Source organism: Lynx rufus, unplaced genomic scaffold (genome assembly GCF_022079265.1).
Source record: "Lynx rufus isolate CCGP_SWC_20201006 ecotype Redwood Valley unplaced genomic scaffold, mLynRuf1.p SCAF_7, whole genome shotgun sequence".
Lineage (NCBI taxonomy): Eukaryota > Metazoa > Chordata > Mammalia > Carnivora > Felidae > Lynx > Lynx rufus.
This window is the reverse complement of record NW_025814889.1, coordinates 116,992,969-117,013,892: the sequence shown is the minus strand read 5'-3', so window position 1 is coordinate 117,013,892 and position 20,924 is coordinate 116,992,969. Positions and strand designations below refer to the sequence as shown.

General features: G+C 41.8%; 1 protein-coding gene across 2 annotated transcripts in view; it reads left to right on the top strand.

The window, feature by feature from the left end:
• Positions 1 to 711: 711 nt before the first annotated feature.
• Positions 712 to 20,924, top strand: part of NTN4 (netrin 4) — a 125,010-nt gene continuing 104,797 nt past the window's right edge. For both annotated transcript variants that reach the window (XM_047066886.1, XM_047066885.1), the window contains exons 1-2: positions 712 to 766; positions 3,594 to 4,123. In XM_047066886.1, the coding sequence (XP_046922842.1) occupies positions 712 to 766; positions 3,594 to 4,123 (585 nt within the window). The remainder of the gene's footprint in view (positions 767 to 3,593; positions 4,124 to 20,924) is intronic.

The window sequence follows — 20,924 nt, the reverse complement described above, 5'->3', positions numbered from 1 at the left end:
GCGGGGGCGGCCCGTTGGGCCAGGGGACCCCTCCCCGGGCGGCGGCGGCGGCGGCGGCGGCGGCGACCCGGCAGCGCAGGCTGCACCGCCCCGGCTGTCAAGCGAGCGCGGGGGGCGGGCAGGAGGAAGGGGTGGAGGTGCAAGGGGAGGAGGGCTGGCACCGGAGCGCCGCGGTGTCGGTGCAATAAAAATGCATCCCATGGAACTGCCCATGGAGAAGGACGGGACCGAGGCGCAGCAGCAAGAGGAGGTGGTAAAAGCGGCGGAGGACGGCCGGGAGGCAGCAGCAGCGGCGGCAGCGGCGGCGGCGGCGGCGGCGGCGGCGGCCGGGAAGTGAAAGGTCTCGCAAAGTTCAGCGGCTGCTGCGGGTGCTGAGCCCCGGGCTAGCGGCGGAGGAGCCCGCGGGACCGCTCCGCAGGGGCAGCGCGGCCAGGCCGGCTATGGTCCGGGGGCTCCCGTCGTCCCCGAGGTGCCCGGGCCCCTCCAGGCCGGTGTGCGAGGGTCACCCTACCGCCTGGCGCGGCCCCGGCCCGCGGCTCCCAGCCGCCGGCGCCCGCTGACCGAGCCTGGCGCCCCAGGAGGGGGAAGAAATAAAGAGCCCCAGTTCTTCCTGAGGACTGTTGGCGCTTCATCCCACAGCCGAGAGGGCTCAGCTCCCTCCCGCACCCGCCCGGCCCCGGTCCTCCCGGCTCCTCCCGGCTCCTCCCGGCCATGGGGAGCTGCGCGCGGCTGCTGCTGCTCTGGGGCTGCTCCGCGGTGGCCGCAGGTGGGTGGTGACGCTGCAGGGCCCCCACCCTCCTTCCCTCGCTCTTTCTGTTCCCCACCTCGGGACTCGGGGGTGCAGGGTAGTGCGGGCTGGGAGCGCCAAGCTCGGCTCCCGAGGATGAAATGAGTGGCCATGTTCCGCCTCTTTTCCCTGGGTCTCCACAGTTTAAAATACTATTGATTTTTTTGCAACTGCGATACACATGCCCTTGGCTAACCCGATATCCTGGGTACGCCCTGCCGGAGATACCACGGCCTTGGTTTCTTTCTCGGTTTGGGCTTGTAAAAAACTGCCTTTCCACTTTGTGAGGGAACAAAGGACCAAGCTCGCCATCCCCCGGCACTTCATGGCCTGAGGAATGATGGGGAGGGATGGCCCAGCGACCCTGGGCGCGCGTGGGCCGCGGCCGCCCTCTGGGTGAGAGCTAACCCTGAGGTCCCTGGCCTCACGCTGGGCACTAGGGAACCAGGTAGGGACACCTGGGCGGGGTGTGTGCCCTTTCACAGTGGCAGTGGCTGGAACGCACTGAGACGCCGGGCTGGGGAGATAGGTGGTGAACGCCCTGGGTTGAACGGAGCTGGCTGGCCGCCCCTGGGGAATTGGTACCCTGGCTGAGGCTCCGTGGGAGGTCGGAGGCGGGTCTGCTCCCAGTCTCGGTAACTGGATGACCTGCAGAGGCGTCGTCAGAGGCTCTCTCTCCTACTTCCATCCCGGCTTTCCTGGGCTGCCCTTGGCCACCGGTTCCTAGCGCGCCGTTTCTAAATTCGGGAGCCTCTTCCGTTCCTCTCCCTCCCCCGTACGGGTCACCTGGTTTCCAGTTAGGGGTTAGCGCAGCCCAGGGTGTGAGGAGGAAAGAAAGTGAGGGACTCTTCAGCCATCCAGTCTCTCAAACGTTTCTCATTCGCTCTAGAAAGGGGAGTGTGGGCTGGAGGGACCGACTGGTGGGTAGAGAGCATCGGCGCACTTGTACCTTCCCTAAGGCTTCTTCCCCTCTGCCCCCAGAGACGCTGGCACACAGTTAAAAAAAAAAAAAAGTTTTAGAATCTTCACCCCAAATCAGTGTGACTCATAGGAGCATCCTTGCTATACTTGAATAGTCATTTCTTTAGGGATATCAAAGTGTTTTTGTCCACCCAATATCTGGCTCCAATCTTTTCTGTACTTATTAGTTCCGAGGCGTTTAAAAGTATTCAATACTTCCCCGAGGAGCCATTAAAGGTCTAAGGTTTTACTTGAATTCTTAGGAGTACAGGAGTACGCGTGCACCCCTGCCTGCACTTAACACGTGCTCCCCCGACCACAAAGTGAACTTTATTGAACCTTTCCCTTTTCAAACCATGTTATGGCAAAAACATGCAAGCAATCAAGAGGTTGTAAATAAATATCACAAGGCAAGTGTTTCAAGTCAAAAATACTTGTACGGGCAGTATATGATTTTCCCCGAAATGCTTTACAGGTGAGTCATAGCACACTGTGTGTTTGGGTGATCCTGGCCACAAGCAACTGTTGCCCAGCTAATCAGAACAGTGGCAAGCAGAGTCTAGGCATAATGCACATTTGAATTTGACATTTAAAACATATGCCTAAGGAAGCCCTTTCCTTTGGTTGCAGAGGTTATGTGGGGCTGGTGGTTGTCAGTCAGCGTGTGAAATGTCTCTGTTTTAGTCTAAGCTGTCATTTGGCTTCTCCAACAGTACAGTGACAATAGTTCGGAGGTGCTCTCTCTTAAGTAGCAGAAACATTCAATTAGCCAGAATTTAGGGTTTAACGTCCTTTTCCTTCTTTCCTTCTCTGTTTTAACTTTTAAAATAGATGATTTTGCTTAAGGTAGTCATAATTAAAATGACAAACCCAAATTAAAGGATTAAAATATGTAGTCAGGATGTTAATAAGTGGATAATGTTTATCATTTTAAGTAATTTTGAAACATTAAAGTCTGTTGGACCTTTGTTTGGGTGGAAGCACATGTTTCTTTAAGAAGGTGTTTTAGTTCACAGATAATGTTTAAAGGTGCTGTTAGTGGCGGCCAGACTGTACACATTCTCCTGTTAAGCAAACAGGCAACGACTATATAACCTGTCATAGGTTGCAGCACTCAAGAGGCAGAGAGCATGTCAAATAGGCCTTTCTGCCATTTGGCAGTTGAGAGAGGTTTTTTTTTCCCTTAGTTATATTTACTAAATATTAAAAATAGATATTATGCATCTGAGCTTCAGTGATGTCTAGCTTTGCTACCCGAAGTGAGATCCCGTTGGATATGGATTAAGTATCTCCTATTGCTTTTCCTAGGGAATTGGCTCCCTCACATTTTTGGCTTAAAAATATAATAGGATTCCATATTTCCTCCTTAATGTCTTCTAATAAGCATGTTAGATAATGCTAAGGACTTAAATTATATTTGAAAGACTAAATTGGGTGATCTTAAACACACTATTGTTTTTTGGTATTATTTAAGTCATGGCTTCAAAACAAAGAAGTGTGTTTCGAATATAGAGAACATTTAGAAAGCAAAGTACTTAAAAGGTTGAGGCCCATTTTTTCCCCCAGTGTTTCCATTTCTCTTCCCTTCGCCCTTTATCTGAAATGATTTTTCCCTTTTATGTGAATTTTATAACCAAACATGAAATGTGTGCACACGCACATGCACACTCACATGCTTGTATGTATCAATCCAGAACCGTATCCATGCCCAAATTTGGTAGAATTTCCTCTTTACCAAAAGTCTTAAGCTCTTTGGGGGTAACTTGACTGTCGAAGACAGACTAGGGTGACAGAAGAGCTTTCCAGATGGGTTTGTCTTGAATAACATATGCTTTCCCTTCCCTAGGACTGAGTGGAGTAGCTGGAGTGAGTTCCCGCTGTGAAAAAGCCTGCAACCCTCGGATGGGAAATTTGGCTTTAGGGAGAAAACTCTGGGCAGACACCACCTGCGGTCAGAACGCCACTGAGCTGTACTGCTCCTACAGTGAGAACGCTGATCTGACTTGTCGGCAGCCCAAATGTGACAAATGCAATGCCGCCCAGCCTCACGTGGCTCACCTGCCAGCTGCCATGGCAGACTCATCCTTCAGGTTCCCTCGCACGTGGTGGCAGTCCGCTGAGGATGTGCACAGAGAAAAAATCCAGTTAGACCTGGAAGCCGAATTCTACTTCACTCATCTCATTATGGTGTTCAAGTCCCCCAGGCCAGCAGCCATGGTGCTGGACCGCTCCCAGGACTTTGGGAAGACGTGGAAGCCTTACAAGTACTTTGCAACGAACTGCTCGGCTACGTTTGGCTTGGAAGATGATGTTGTCAAGAAGGGAGCGATTTGCACTTCGAGATACTCCAATCCCTTTCCGTGCACTGGAGGAGAGGTAAGAGCACACGTTTAACTCTACACTGTAAGTAAGGTAGAAAAATGTTACCAGCCCACATTTTTTTTAAAGCATGAAGGTATACTTGTAGCAACATGAATGAAATTAGAATTTTTCATGAGCTTTATTTGTCATAAATTATTTCTCACCCTTAGATATGGACGTGTAGTCATTTTCAAGCAGGTTGGCCACTGGCTGGGTTTAAGGTGGAATTCTAAGGTTTTAATTTTTTTTTTAATTTGAAGAAAGCGTAGACACACAACATCCTCACTCGATCTTAGAGGTTTGAAAGGCTAATAATTTCTTCAGTTAGCGGGTCTACTTACTGTGCTTCCGAAGGGGCAAGAGTTACTGAGACTGCCTGTTCCTGGAGTCCACACATGCTGGTATCTTCCTGAAACTGTTAACATAAATAGGAAGTAAATAAAAATAAAGCCAAGGGAGAAAAAAAATCTGTTTGTCAGGATACTTTTGTATAACAAGAGTTTTATTGGTAAGATTACAAGAGTGTATAGTAAACAAATGAAGGTAGTTTCTTTTGAGATATAAAAGTTCTTTTTGGACTCAAAACCGTCTCAGTCTCATTTTGCAAAACAGCTTCCTTAGCTACTAGTCCAATTTCTGTATAGAATGTTTTCTCCTTTTTTCATATTTCCCCTTCCCTAAAGGGGAAACAAGTCTTTTTAATAAGATATACCTAGGAATATATGGATATACCTGGGAAGTTTCCCTCCTCCGTTCCCCAGAGCATTATGAAAACATTTAGAGAACACTAAGTTAAGTGAAAACAAATTAAGAGCATAAATAGAAATGAGATCAAGAAATATTGATTCAGGGGCACCTGGATGGCTTATTCAGTTGAGCATCGACTCTTAACTCTTGATTTCAGTTCAGGGCATGGTCTGTCAGTTCCTGGGTTCTAGCCTCACATTGCACTCTGTGCTGACACTGCCGAGCTTGCTTAGGATTCTCCCTCTCCCTCTCTCCCTGCCCCTCCCCCCCCTTAATTAAAAAAAAAAAAACAAAAAAAAAAACCCATGATGCTTCTTTTTTTTTAAAAAAAGAAAGAAATATTGATTCAGACTGGTGTCTGGCTGGCTCAGTAGGTAGCACTCACTCAGGGTCATGAGTTCAAGCCTCACATTGGGTGTAAAATTTACTTAAAAACTAAAATTAAAATAAAATAAAATTTAATTTAATTTTTAAAATATTGATTCAGAAAAAAGAGAAGAGAGAATATAATCTTTATAATTCTGGTACATATCATGAACACACAGACTAACTAAGTGGTTCTCAACTAGGGGTGATTTTGCCACCACCCCCCCCCCCACCAAGCCCCCTCCCAGGGGACATTTGGCAATGTCTGAAGACATTTTTGCTGCAGGGAGGGACACTTACTGGCATGTAGTGGGTGAAGGAAAGGGATGCTGCTACACCTCCTATAGTGCACAAGATAGCACCCCACTCCCACTCCTGACAAAGAATTCTTAGCCCAAAATGTTAATAGCACCAAGGCTGAGGAAGCCTGGACTGGGTGTGAGGCATATGTCCCATGCCTGTAGTACTAATGGCTACAAATACTAAGATAAGCTGCCTTCTAGCAGTCCTTTGTATTACTATTCACAGACTTCCCAGATGATTGCACTTAGTGAACATTTTGTGAGCCCCTACTATGTGCCAGGCACTGTAGTCAGTGCCAGTAATCCTGCCTTTGGTTTGGGGAAAGGGTTGCTTGTGAGGGGCCTAATGAAAAAGCAGGTTTGAGAATTTCTTCTTCCTACTACCATAGACACCTATGGACTTTTGCCTTATTATCCACCTCCTTCTTCTGTGTGCTCCCTGCAGACCAGGCCCCGTGCTGCTGGCAGGGGAACCAAGTGGGATGTGGCACAAATAGCCTACAGACTGTGTTTCATTCTTCTTCTTGGTCTCTAAAGCTGGCTTCATATTGTAAACTCGTGTGCACCCTGTCATGATGGACATTTTTAAAGATACCAGACAGGAAAGAAACAGATAAGTTAGACTCATTGTTTTCTTATGTGGAGAACACTTTGTGTTGCAAACAAATGAATGGCTTTGGAAATGATCCACATGCTCATATCGGTTCCCTACATCTCAGTGCTACTGGGCCATGTGTAGCTAGGAAGTAGCAAAAATACAGTTTCAGTAACCAGATGGCAGGCATGCTTGCTTAGCAAATATCACATTAACCGTATTATAATGGCCCAGCAATTACTTAGCGATGACTAAAGTAACATTTATTTAACTTACAGTGGAAGCAAAATCTTCTTTAAAGCCAAACTACTTATTGTCATCAATGGTTATTACATCAAATTTCAAGCAGAGAGAGACTAAAATTTACGTTAGATATTTCACCTTTGATCTCCAGTTTTAGTCACCTTTATATCCAGTTAAAAATTGGGGGGTCGGGGGGCGCCTGGGTGGCGCAGTCGGTTAAGCGTCCGACTTCAGCCAGGTCACGATCTCGCGGTCCGGGAGTTCGAGCCCCGCGTCAGGCTCTGGGCTGATGGCTCAGAGCCTGGAGCCTGTTTCCAATTCTGTGTCTCCCTCTCTCTCTGCCCCTCCCCCGTTCATGCTCTGTCTCTCTCTGTCCCAAAAATAAATAAACGTTGAAAAAAAAAATTAAAAAAAAAAAAAATTGGGGGGTCGGGGCACTTGCGTGGCTCATTTGGTTAAGTGTCCAACCTTATTTCAGCTGAAGTCATGATCTCACGGTTCATGGGATCAAGCTGCACATGGGGCTCTGTGCTGACAGCTCAGATCCTGCTTGAGATTCTCTCTCTCTCCCTCTTTCTCTGTCCCTCCTTGGCATGCTCTCTCTTCCTCTCTCTCAAAATAAATAAATAAACATTGAAAAACTTCTTAAAGTTGTTTTTCATTGTAGCTGTTATTTCAGCAGACTTATAATTCAATGGCAAGAAAAAAAATCAAGGACCATCTGGTTCCCTCTAGAGTGTTTTTGCATATATACTCTAAACCATCATAGAATTTCTTCCTTTCAGAGCACAGGTTTGGGAATGAATCTTTGCCTCCTGAGTTAGAGAGTAGAAGAGAGTCTTCTTCAAAGACAAGGATCAGAGGATGCTTGCCTGGGACTGATTACTGCCTACTTCTCCTGTGTTGCTTTGGAATATAAGTTAGTACTGAGCTACAAATTAATTTTGCAGTACAACTCTACATCCCAATCTCTATCTTTGGAAACTGGCTGATCAGAAAAATAAGCCAATTAACGTGGGGTCAAATAAGTAGTCTTAAATTTCATTTATTGCTTATTTATAATATTATTATAGACCTGGATCTTCCTCCAATCAATATAAGACTTCTGAGGACTTCTCTAGGTATTTTCCTACTACTCAAACTAACATAAATATATCCCAGACTTCATTTTTTTCTATTACTCATTCCAAAATACTTCCTTGGGCTTTTAGGGCCTTAGACCTGTAGCTTCATGTTTAAGAAATCAGATACCTCCATCTTTGGAGTTGAAGGCACCAGTCATCTGAAAGAGGGCTTTTAAAAATATAGGCCCCAAAAGCCACCCAGAAGAATACTCTTTAATTCAAGTTAAATCAAAGTTAAATCTGCTACACAGCAACTTCCTAAGTTGGTCAGCAGTTACAATGACTGGTTATCTGAAAATGTGTGTCCTTTTCAGGAGAGGAGATTAAGGCTCGGAGGTGATTTACCCAACAACAGTGCATAGTTAGTTATATGGCAGAGGCAGGACTACATCATGAGTCTTCTGACTGTAAGTCTAGTGCTTGTTCCACAAAACTATGTTTTCTCTTCATTATTGACCCCCAAGAACTGCTTGCAGAGAGATGTATGCATATCTCTCTTCTCTCGCACTCTCTCACAACCATTTGTTATTCATTTGGATGTGACATGAAGGTTAAAAAGGCATTGCCAAACAGCTTTCTCCTGAGCAGGAATGTCCTCTGAGATGTCAGCAGTGTTTTGGGAATAAAAAGGTTCCATGAGTAAACTAGGTTGGGAAACATTGGGTTTAACAAAATTAACATCTATAAATACATAAATGTTCTCATTAGTTTTCTGTATCCTCAAGTGGGAAATGTAGGATGTGACATTCCCAAACTTATCTGTCCATGGAACCCTCTTTCTGCAGAACTCCAATTACTAGCTTTTGGAACCCCAGAGATCCACAGAGCACAAGTTGGAAAATGCTGGTTTGGAGGTATTAAGTGCTCCCAAAATCCCGGTAAAAGGCACAGATGGGGGAGATGTTGTTCAAGGGGTACAAAGTTTCAGTTATGCAAGATGAATAAATTCTGGAGATATACTGTATAGCAACATGACTATAGTTAACAATACTTAGTTGTGTGCTTGTAATTCGCTAAGAGGGTGTATCTTAAGTGTTCTCACCATACACATGCAAAAAAGTGGTAACTGAGGTGATGGGTATGTTAATTAGCTTGAACATGGTGATTATTTCACAATGTATGGGTATATCAAATCATAAAATCATACTTCTTTTTTTTTTTAATTTTTTTTAATGTTTATTTATTTTTGAGACAGAGAGACAGAGCATGAACAAGGGATGTCAGAGAGAGAGGGAGACACAGAATTTGAAGCAGGCTCCAGGCTCTGAGCTGTCAGCACAGAGCCCGACACGGGGCTCGAACTCACAGACTGTGAGATCGTGACCTGAGCCCAAGTCGGCCGCTTAACTGACTGAGCCACCCAGGCGCCCCAAATCATACTTCTTAAATACACACAATTCTCAATTTTCAAGTATGCCTTGATAATTTTTAAAAAGGCACAGAGAGGCCTGATGCTTGGCATGGTTTGACATCAAGGCTGTATGTCTATTGGGGGTTTAATCTCCTATTTAGTTGTAGCAGCAGGTAATAATAACATTGAAGCTAAAGATGAGAGGTTAATTACGCTTTTTTGGGATTCAAAGAAGCAGCCTCGGATCCCCTCTGGGTACAGAAAATGGAGGGAAGTGAGGAGATGTAGCAAGTCATTTTAGGTTCCAAACAATGAGGCCTCTTGGAACTGGAATTTCAGTTATCACTGTTTAGGAAATTCCAAGTGACCCCAAAGTACCTCTAAAGTGATGGAGTTATTATCTCCTTAGAAGTGAGCATTGCTGCCCTCTACTCTTTTAACTCACTGTTAGAAGAGCTCTATTCAAAATTGGATAGCAACCAACCAAGCCACACAGATTTTTTTTTTCCTCCAGGGCATTATGAATATAAAACATTCAAAGGGAGGCAGTGGTACAGAGCAGAAGAAGACTGGTGAAGCACTACGGAAGGATTGTGTCAATCTTACTTGCCTCTGTATCCCCAGCATTTAGCACATTGCTTGGATCATAGTAGGCATTCAATAAATCTGTGACTGCATAAATGAGCAGGAACAAATGAGTGATATGACTAGGAGAATATCCTTAAATGGCAGGAATTTAAGGGAGGAATGAATACAAGCCTTGCGTAGGGGATAAGATTCAGAAACCCTGGTTAACATGGAAAAGTTCAATTGGTTAAAAATATGAGATTAAGTTGTGGTTGGAGAAAGGCAATTAATGAAGGACCTTCAATAATATTTTTTCACCCATTTGTTCATCAATTTGGGGGCTATTATATGTCTGATGCCATTCCAAGTGCTGGGGTATGGTGGTGGACCAAAGAGATAAAAGTCCTGGTCCCCATGAAGCTTAGGTGTTGGGGGAGGGGGATGGAGGGAGGATGGAGAACAAATACTTAAGTAAAATACACAGTATGTCAGAGTGTGATAAGTACCAAGGAGAAGATAAAACAGGGTAGAGGATGGGGAGTGCTAACCTGGAAGGCCTGCTCTTTTTGAAACAGGCTGAAGGATTCGTGTTTGATGGAATAGTCAATGACAAGAACTCTGAGCTCCTGGCAAGTTTTCCTGAGTGAACAAAATCTGTAATTAAAGGTCCCATTTCTTTCAATCTGTAGATATGGACAAATGAAGTTGTGTATTAAAATGACAAACATTGGCAAGCATCCCTCTTGCTAGTGTTTCTTAGAATGAGAGCATTTGGAAAGGAACCTAAATGTCATCAATGGAAAAACACATGACTGATGAGTAATCTGAAGCCTAAAGAGTTACATGACTTGTCTGTAATTACTCAGCTGAAATCTGTGTTTCCTGACTTTTAGCCCTGTGCTGTTTCCACTATACTAGTTTGAAATTACTTTGTCCTGAGTTAGGTAGTGTGAAAGATACAAAAATGATATACATTCATTTCCTTCACAGTCCTTACAATCCACTGAGTAAGAGATCAAACATGATCATTAATGGACTGATTTACTAAATAGTATGAGATAGTGCATGATTAATTCCCAGATACGTTGTGCAAATAATATGCCTTTCAAAATCTGAGTATTCATTTATCTCTTTGAAGGATGTCTCTTTGGCCATTGAAAAGATTCTACTTCAATACCTTATGGTAAAGTCAGTATGGCACAAGGGTGCAGAAGATGGCAAATTGCTTAATCAGGTTTTTACAGGTATTTACATTTATAATATGCTAAGCAATATTTAGATTTTTAGCTGAAAAGAGAAAGTAATACATGAGTTGGAATGCTTGCTAATCACTACTCTTTGGTTAGCTACTTATTTTCTTCAGTCACTGAAATCTGCATGTGACAGTTTTGCAGCAGCAATGGTCATGAGTCATGGTCTCAGCGAATGTCTACTGATGCCTTTCCATGTGCCAGGCATTCTGCAGAATGCACCATATCCCTTAATCTCACAAGAACCCTGTTAGTTGGGTACTAGTATTAACCCCATTTTGCAGACAAAGAAATTGAGACTTAGTGAGTTAGCGTAACTTGGTCAGACTCAAATAAGAAGTGAACCAGCCCATGCCAGAGCTGGGATTATTAGCTTACCTCAAAATTATTTAAATTATTAGGTTTTATTATAACTAAAAAAAATTTTTTAAGTAAACTAAAACTAAATTGCTCTAGTAATTATTAGGTATGATATACAACTTACAGTGTGATTGATAATTTGTAATATGGTACCATGAACTTTGCATAACAATTATTTTTTTACATTAGATAGAAAAATTACATATAACAAGCAGACTGTCTGCACTTAAGGTTACCTAAGATCATTTTTAAAAATATTTATTTATTTATTTATTTATTTAGGTGCAAAAAGGTATTTAAGCCTGGGTGGCTCAGTTGGTTAAGCATCAGACTCTTGGTTTTGGCTCAGGTCATGATCTCATGGTTCGTGAGTTCAAGCTATGAGTGTGGAGCCTGCTTGGGATTCTCTCTCTCTCCCTGTCTCTTTCTCTGCCCCTTCCCACTCATGCTCACTCTCTGCCTCTCTCAAAATAAATAAACTCTAAAAAATAAATAAATTAAATAAAATAAGCTATATGGGAATGAGTACCATAGTTTTTTTAAGTACCATTTAATATACTTTTTATTTGATTGGTTGGTTTTGGGTGGTTTGTTTTTACCTAGCTAGTAACTGCTTTAAGTAATTTTTCTAACTAAAGTTAGTCATCCAATGTATTAATGTTTCTCTCTGAAGTATATTCTTAGCTATAATTTTGTTGAACTTCCTTGAAAATAAAATGTTGTATATATTTGTCTAGAGTGCTTCGATTATCCATACCCTGGGGGTACTCCCTTCCTGTAGGGGTGGGGCTAGAGATTAATAGCACTCTTCAAAAAAATAATGCCTTTAGTTTAAAGAAAATACAGAGAGTAGTTGTTAATTAGAATTATTTAAAGAAGCTACATAAAAATTAAAACAAACCCAGAGATCAAATCAATAAACTTTGATTTTTTTATTTCAAAGAGTAGACTTTTCCTCCAAAAATACCTCCTTTCTAGCTATTAAGAAAATCTGTTAGTATCTGTTTGCTTTGCATTTGTTCAATTAGATGGCTTAGCTTTGCCAATGTTTCATTAGAATATTCTGGAAATTTTGAGAAATCAGAATATAAAATGCTGAGTTAGTAATGAAGGATTCACACCGAAAAATTAAGGCCAGACAATGAAGAGCAGAGGAATAGGCACCTGGAGGTCAGGTATATCTGGGCACACAAGAGGTGCTTCTGACCAAGGAATGGAGAACCCTAGAAACCAGAATGGTTGTATTAGGGACTGGGGCTTCTGGAAGATGAGGAACGTGCATCATGACAGAGAATAAAGAAGTTATTGCTTCTGATCAGTAATTAGAAGTATCTGAAAACTCAGTAATAAATGTATCCTCTCCTTCCGCTTCCCCACCCATGCACTCTGTGTCACTCATATGTAACTATAATATCATGTCCCCTATCTCTTCTACTCCTCTAGTGTTCACTTCTTGAGGAACTTTGTCCCATCTATCACTGTATATGCCCTGTGGCTCCCAGTCCCCCAACCTCTGTACCTGGCACATGTCTCTGCAAGGCCTAACTGTCCAAAACACATTTATTGAATTGAATCATATGAAAATAACTATATATAAAATAATAATACCATTTATTAACTATGTTGGATACTACATATCTACTAAGTGCTGATCTTTTCAAAGTAGTCATGATTCATTCTTTCTATGAGTATTTATAAAGTGTCTCCTATGTGCCAGGCACTATTTTAGGAGTTGGGAATACAGAGCAAAAAGTCAAAATTTCCTGTCATTGAGCTTACATTACAAATGTAAGGTGCTAAACAAGGTAAAGTATATAGAATGTTAGACAGTGATCATTTAAAGGAAAGAAAAAAAATAAACCAGGGGAAGGGGCTAGAAAGTGGGGAGGAGGTTTTTAATGTTTAGAAAGAACTCCCGGGGAGAGCCTCACTGAGACTTTTGAATAAGGACCTGAAGGAAAGCAGAAGTGAGCAGTGGACATATCCAGGGAAAGAGCAAAGGCCCCAAAGAAGTGTGCCCAATGCCATCAGGACAGTGAGGAGGCTGGCACTGAAGCAGAGGGATGGAGGTGCAGTATAGTATCAGAGGTCAGAGGTCAGAGAGATAATTAGAATGTGGGGCCTTGAAGTAGGTGTCAGGATGGCCCAAATTTACACCTAGATCAGTTAAAGCCTGTTAATTATTTTTGGTATCCCCTTTCATTCTCTAAGTAATCCCAGTTTGGACTATAAATTATTTTAAGTCATTATTATAAAGTCATTGGTTTTTACTTTGAATGATATTGGAAGCCGTTGGAGGTTTTAAGCAGAGGGAAAAAATTATCAATTTATTTTTAATAGGATCACTTTGGCTTATGTGGATTTGTGGGGGGTTTTGTTTGTGTGGTTTTTTTTTGTTGTTGTTGTTCTTATTGCTGATGTTTTGTTTTGCTTTGCTTGTGTATTAAGAAAGACCAAAGAGGGATGCAAGGAGACTGGCTAGAATGCTGTTGTCATAATTCAGGCTGGGGCACCTGGGTGGCTCAGTCGGTTGAGCGTCCGACTTCGGCTCAGGTCATGATCTCATGGTTTGTGGGTTCGGGCCCACGTCGGGCTCTGTGCTGACAGCTTAGAGCCTGGAGCCTGCTTCGGATTCTGTGTCTCCCTCTCTCTCTGCTTCTCCCCTGCTCACACTCTGTCTCTCTCTCTCAAAGATAAATAAAGATTAAAAATAATTCAGGCTGGATCTGACAGTGCATGGACAGAGGAGAGCAATGGGAATGATGAAAGATAGTTGAGTTCTGAATTGATTTTATGGCTACAGCCAACAGCATTTGCTGAGAAATTGGATGTAGTGTGTGGGAAAAAGAGAGAATTAAGGATGTTTTTAGCCTGATCACCTAGAAGAATAGAATAGCCATTTACTGAGGTGGAGAAGACTCTTGGGGAGCAGATCTGGAGAGGAGTGCCTGGAGCTCATTTCTGTACACATTACGTATGAGACATCCAAGTAGAGAAGATACTCAGTAGGCAGCTGGATCTGTGAGTTTAGAGTTCAGAGGTCTGGACTAAATGTATAAACTTGGGACTCATCACTATAGAGATGATATTTAAAACCATGAAACTGGATGAGATTGTCAGGGGAAGTGGGTGTGGTTGGAAAAGAGGAAAATCCAAGAACTGTACAGGGGAGGATCAAACTCAGTCCAACTGATGCTGCCATTACCAAAAAACAAACCACTGTTGCCAAACCCGAGGTTTATATGAAGACCAGTCTTGCCAGTCTAGGGGTCCAATGGTTGTTTAACTAAGAAACAGCATGCGTCGAATAACATTGACTTTCCACAATCAGAACGGTGGGTGCAAATTCTAAAATGACTAGTGTGAGGGAAGGCATATGAGCTGCAACTCTGGGTTATCAAAAGACCAAAATGCATAGGGAAAAGGGAAAGTGCTGGCTGGATAATGAGTAATGATGGAAAAGGGAGAGAGAAGAATACTAACGGAGAAAGATACCTTTGAAAGTACCATGCTAAAAGAGAAATGTTGATCTTAGCGACCTTCAGATTTTAAGGGCCTCATATTCCATTGCATCTTGGCTTATCCAACTCTTCACCCTTTTCTGACTCAAAATTGCAGCTACCAGGGGCGCCTGGGTGGCGCAGTCGGTTAAGCGTCCGACTTCAGCCAGGTCACGATCTCGAGGTCCGTGAGTTCGAGCCCTGCATCGGGCTCTGGGCTGATGGCTCAGAGCCTGGAGCCTGTTTCTGATTCTGTGTCTCCCTCTCTCTGCCCCTCCCCCGTTCATGCTCTGTCTCTCTCTGTCCCAAAAATAAATAAACGTTGAAAAAAAAATAAAAAAAAAATTGCAGCTACCAGAGTGACTTTTTGGAATGATTATAAAAAAATATTTTTTGAATGCCCCTGGGCCATCACAGTTTTGGAAATGAAATTAAAATTTAGCACTGTACACATTTTTTTTTCTACTTAGGGTGTTGTGAGATTTGGTTTGCAGAATGTGATGGAGGTCATCTACCCAAGGCATGGGAGCTATACAATTATTCCCATTTAAGTACATATGTTTACATTGTCACAGTTTTTAAAATGTGTCATTAATGTTTTAATTAATGTTTAATTTTTTGTTAAGAAGGAAAAGAGAAAGACAACATTTAGAGATTATAGTAGAATGTGCCAGTTTCTGGACCAGGCATTTTGCATATATCTTTCTTTATCTCTAAGGAACAAGCTCTTTTGGCTTGGCTGGTTTGGCTTGTTAAGGAACAAACAAAACAAAACACCAACCCTCTTTCTATATCATATTTCTGTTCTCTCCCTAACCTTCCTGCAAATGATGCCTTTCTAGACATCAGCTATGTTTGCTGATGTTACTTTACACTTCATAATTACAGTTTCTAAAACAATAAAATAATTGTGAGAAATATTCACATCCTTTCTACATGACATCATGTTCATTTGTGCTAACACTGTATCTTTTGGCTGCCACTAAACAGGGCTTCTAGATTTAAAATTAGATTGGAGAAAATGTAGTCACTCTTTTATATTGTTTAATCTCCATTAAGAATTATTGTTTCCTTTTATTCTAGCCAATCTGATCCTTCTGAAATCTTTGAGGTTTTACATCAATTCCTCTTGTCAGTCAATGCTATCTTTCTCTCATATCCTATGTCCCAACAAATGACCTCTGTCCCTATCTCCATATGAAAGCAAAGGTCAGTGGAGGACACTTAACACCAGTGATCTATCAGAAGAACCCAGGCACCTCACTCCCCAGGAATCCTCATCTTTGTTGTTTCCCATCCTGGCACACTCAAAGGGGAGCAACACTCACCCCTCTGTAACAGTAGCTTCCTCTCTGATGATTCTCAAAGTTCAGGAGAACGTAAGCCCACTGGGGTTCCTTGGGACACAGGGTAGTGAAGAGGTATAGTTTGCAAAAACAAAAACAAAAACAAAATTGCAAGGTGACTGTCAACTCCCACTCCCCAACTTCTTTTCTTCCCATGTGTGCTGTCAATTCTGATTTGTTACTTATGGCCATTTTTCTTTCAAAATGTTCATTTCTTTCCTCAAAGCACCTTGTTTTGTCACATTAGACCACTTCTTTTATGTATTCTCTGGCTCCAAATATGAATTTGTGAAAATGAGCATGACATCTAGCCTGCCCCCATGATTTTCTCTCTGGAATCTTCTATCACTTCTCCCAACTCCATTGCCCCCTTGTGCTCCCCCATCACATGCCAATTCTACTGTTCACTTTCTTGTCCTTCAGCTAGACAGTTGAACTCTACTGGGAAAAATAAAAACATAATTATACTGAGAGATGCCTCTACAAATTTGTTTTCTAGTCTAATTTGGCCCTCAAATTTATCTCAAAATCCTCTTTTCTTCAGCCCTCTTTCATTCCTGTAGTGAATCTTGCAGAGCTTGTCTCCTGTCTCTGAGACCACTCCTCACCCACATTACCACCACCCCCAACCCCCGCTGGCTCTCAGGTACAGAGCTTGCCTCCTACCTCACTGAGAAAATTAAAGTGTGTGTATGGCATCACAGGTTAACTCACAAAGGCCCATCAAGGCGAAAGCTGAGATTCATTCTCGATTCCTTTCTCTCCCTCAGCCAGTAGCAGTCATTTACCAGGTCCAGTTCTGCTCCTGTAGTCTGTCTTGAGTATGCATGCTTCTCTTCATCTATACACAACCATCCTGGTGCAAACTGCCATGATTTCTCATCATGTACATTATTGCAATATTCCTCCAATTGTTCTTGCTGTTCTGTCTTGCTTGCTCTCCAATCTGTTCTGTATGCCACACTCTACAGGGGCTTTTTGAAATCCAAAATGTCACTTCCCTGCTTAAGGAGTCTTTTGTGACTCCCCAGTTCCCCCATACCATAGTCCACATTCTTTAATGTGACACACTAGGCTCTTTCCAAATGCCCCGGCCTTATCTCTCATCACTGCCTCTTCTGCCCTAGCTTCCAACTGTACCTACTGAACTACTTATATTACTCCAAGGTGCCAGGCTCTCTCCTACCCTCTGACCCTTGCACACATGCTTCCTTGTCCTGATGTTCTTCTCTTCTGTTCCCCTCCCCCAGTCCTACCTCTCATTCATTTAACCAAACTGTCGGCCAAATATTTTTTGGATGCATGGTTTGATCCATCCTTAAGAGCTGCTTAAACTTCACCTCTTCCTAAAATTCTGGGTTAAGTGCACTACACGTATGTGTCACACAGGTGCACCCATAGCACATGTTTACCTCTATGACAGCATTTATCACATTGTTTTGTGAACCCCTTAAATCAGCTCAGATCGTACTTTGAGACCAACTATTTAGCATCTAACATGCTGCCTGACATATTAAATTGCTATTTTTCAAGTAAACAGACTCTGAGGCATTAGTATTGTTATTATTATCAGTGATAACTATTTATTGCTTTCTGTGGCTTAAAACATTTGTGTGCAAAGTATCTGGTGTGCAGACACACTAAACAGTATGAGAGATGACTTGTTACATGTCTCCGAAGTTGCTATTTAGGATGACAGATCCTAAGGCAGTTGATTGTTACAATTTCTCAGTAAGGATAATGTCACAGGTACCATGTCTTTCCAAACTCAAACCAGAGGCTGTGTTCCTAATCTGTGAAGGCCTGGCACAAATGGAAAGGTACAAATCTGCCACCACCTCTTGGAAAACAGTGAAAGGTGCATCTAAGGTTAACTTGGAGATTTTGTTTAATTTTTCATCAGTATCATTGGAAATGATTGCATAGAGGGCCTCCTAATTATGCTTCTGCTATGTTTCCAAATGGGCTTCTTCTCACAATGCTATAATGGGTACAAGGGTGGTTGTTTCGTGATTCTAGAAAACAATCACCTCACGTCACTGCCTCTGGACAAACTGTGTAGGTATTTGGTTCTCTTGGGAAACTGAAAAGCTTGTTACTTCTTTTCCCTAAGAATTGCTATTTCAAGTAGGTCAAATCCAACTCACTTGCATTTCTAGAGTTGGGATGAGAAACTAGCTTTGAAGAAAGTTTAAATATTTTCTTTGACAATACAAAAATGCTTAAAAAAAATAAAATGTGGAAGCTATGTCTCTTTCTAGTTGCTTGAATTTCATTGTAGTTAGTATATTCCCACATTGAAAGAGTTTACAGTCTAATTGGGACTTCTGAATAGCTCTCTTTTAAAAGATGAATAACAATTGAAAGGCAGAGAAAGGAGTCCCATGGAAAAGTGCACATGTATAAGGAAAGCCAATCCTCAGAATGGTTAGAGTATGTGGTAGGGTGGGGAATGGGGAAAGTGAGGCATGGGGGAAAGAGGAGGCTGGCCCTGGAGGGTCAGGTCAGATTTACATGGTCTAGTATGTCAATATTTTATACTTGATCATGTGAGTAGTGGATACCAATCAACAGCTCTTCTGGGTAGGGATGGCCTAATCAGAACTGTTTACGAAAGACAACTCAAGGAGCAGTGTGAAACATTCTTGGGCAAAACTTATGAGACTAAACTTAATAGTGATAAATATAAATTCCTCTTTTCAAAAAATCAACTCTACTGCCACCAGAGAGGTGTGACTTCTCAGCGTTCATGTGAAAAAGACCTCAGGGTTTCAGTTGACTGTAATCTCAATGTGAGTCAACAATATATCATTGACTGCCATAAAAGCTAATGCAATCCTAGGCTACATTAATAGAATAAGTTTCAAACAAAGGAGAGAATAGTCCTTCTATTGTGTTTTCTCATCAAAGCATACCTAGAATATTATGTTGAGGTCAAGATACTCCTATTTAGAGAAAGCTGAGCAGAACTGGTAAGAGCAATTAGAAATCTCATTATATAATGAACAATTAACTTAGGATATTTTGCTTATGAGAGAGGATTTATGGATGTTCAGGAATTGCTAGCATTCTTCAGATGTTTGAAGAGGGATTAAATGGACTTTGATGCTTTCAGAAGGCAAGAATATGGCCAAGGAAAGACTTTCTTAAAAACTGGATATATCCAGGAGGCAAAGAGAGTTACGTTGAGTTTCTCATCCCATGAAATGTTTCAGCAAAGGCTGAGTGATCCCCAGTGAGAGATGTTACAGGGAAGATTCATGTACAGATTTGAAGGCTTGTTTCATTACTCTTAGAGTTTCATCCACCTCTGAACACATAGATTATGCCATAGAGTGAGTAAATGACTAAGAAAATCCTTTACATCCTAACTACTCCGATAGCAAGGATCCCTGGATGGGCACTACTTAGCTAGTCACATCAGTCTTCCTGCTAGCTGGGTGGGAGCCCTCAATTTTGGTGTCATCTTTTTGGGGAGGTCCCATTTTTTGCAAAGTGGATGGTCCTTCTTAATCACTGAGCAAAAGGAAGTCACTTAACTGTTAAGAAAAGGGAGGCAAGGGGAAAAGAAATGAGCCCGTACTCCCTGAGTCTCTATTTTATATTCAGAGATGACATTTTATCTGTAGTTTATAATATTACAAGATGCAAGGTGGTAGCACAAATACAGGAGATGGAGTCCCAGGTCTAGTCTGTCACCAGGCTCTGCTGGTTCCATCTCTAAGCTGGTTCTCACCTGCAGTCACCCCTTTAGTTCAAGCTCCCTTATCTCATGCTCGAACCTCTCAATAGCCTCTCTCATTAAGTTAGGGGCCTTAGATTCTTCATTTGCAAACTGAATCAGTGTGAGAAAGAGTAAGATAAGGCATACATAAATGTGTTTTACAAATAGCTAAGTACTATATAAATACTAATTATTAATAATAATATAATTCAATTACTTTGGTAGTGAAGTGGGATTTTAGGCCAGTTTATCTAGTCATTTGGCAAATATTGGGGTTCCTACTGTGTGTCTAACACTGGAATAAGCTCTGGGGATAGAGTAGTAAGCAAAAATAGACAAAATGCATTCTGAAGCCTAGGCAATGACTTACACAAAAAATTTAGAACGCAAACCACCTGTAAGTTAGGGACTTCACATATTAACACTGGTCAACTGTCAATGTTTCCAAAAGCACTGAAAGTCTACACTTTTGCTTAATGCTTTTGGAGAGAACATCAGCCTTGGTCATTTAATAGTACATAAAGTGAATATAAAGAATTATATGCTTTTTATTAAAGCAGTGGCCAAGTCATCTTCATAGACAGGCAAAATTAACTGGAAGGAGTTAGATTTAGAGAAAAATGAACTAATCAGATGTACAAAGGACCCTTCATGTCTCTCCATTCCATATTTAGTCTTATATATCTATTGTGACGCTATAAATTCTTTTAAAACTATATTATGAACGTCAAGTACAAGATAAGGAACTAAGTTTTTAAAGATATTTTTAGATGGCAGTGTTACAGTAAGACATAAGTATGAGCTTAAAATTTCTTATCAAAACTGAGAAATATGTATCCACCTACACCTTGTTGGTATTTCAGACTCAAGGAGGAATTTCCAAGTGATTCTAGTAAGAGGTTGCTTGGTAGCAAACTCAGAATGAGCAAGCAGTTAGGTTCCTGGCTCTTGTCTAGATTCCCTATTTGAACTTGCCTTTATTTTTTGTTGCTGTTAAGAACATATACTTGTGATTTTGTGTGGCAGGTTTGTTGTTAAGATTAATGATCTTAAAACAATATGTTTTAAAAAGTCTCTCTTGAGGTCCTGTTCAAGTTAAGAAGTTATATTTAAAGGATTATCAATTTAAATTTTATAGCCAGAACTCACATGCACCTGTTTACCTAGGACTTTATAAAACATGCACCAGGTGCACATGGAAATTCACAGTCAAGAGTTCAGTGATAAGTTATTTCTGCTCCTGTTTAGTTCTCCTTTTTAAAAAGTCCACTCGATAAAGCATTTAGCTACTTCTAGATGGTCTAGAGGTGATGTGAGTGTAATCAGGAGGATATGTTATCT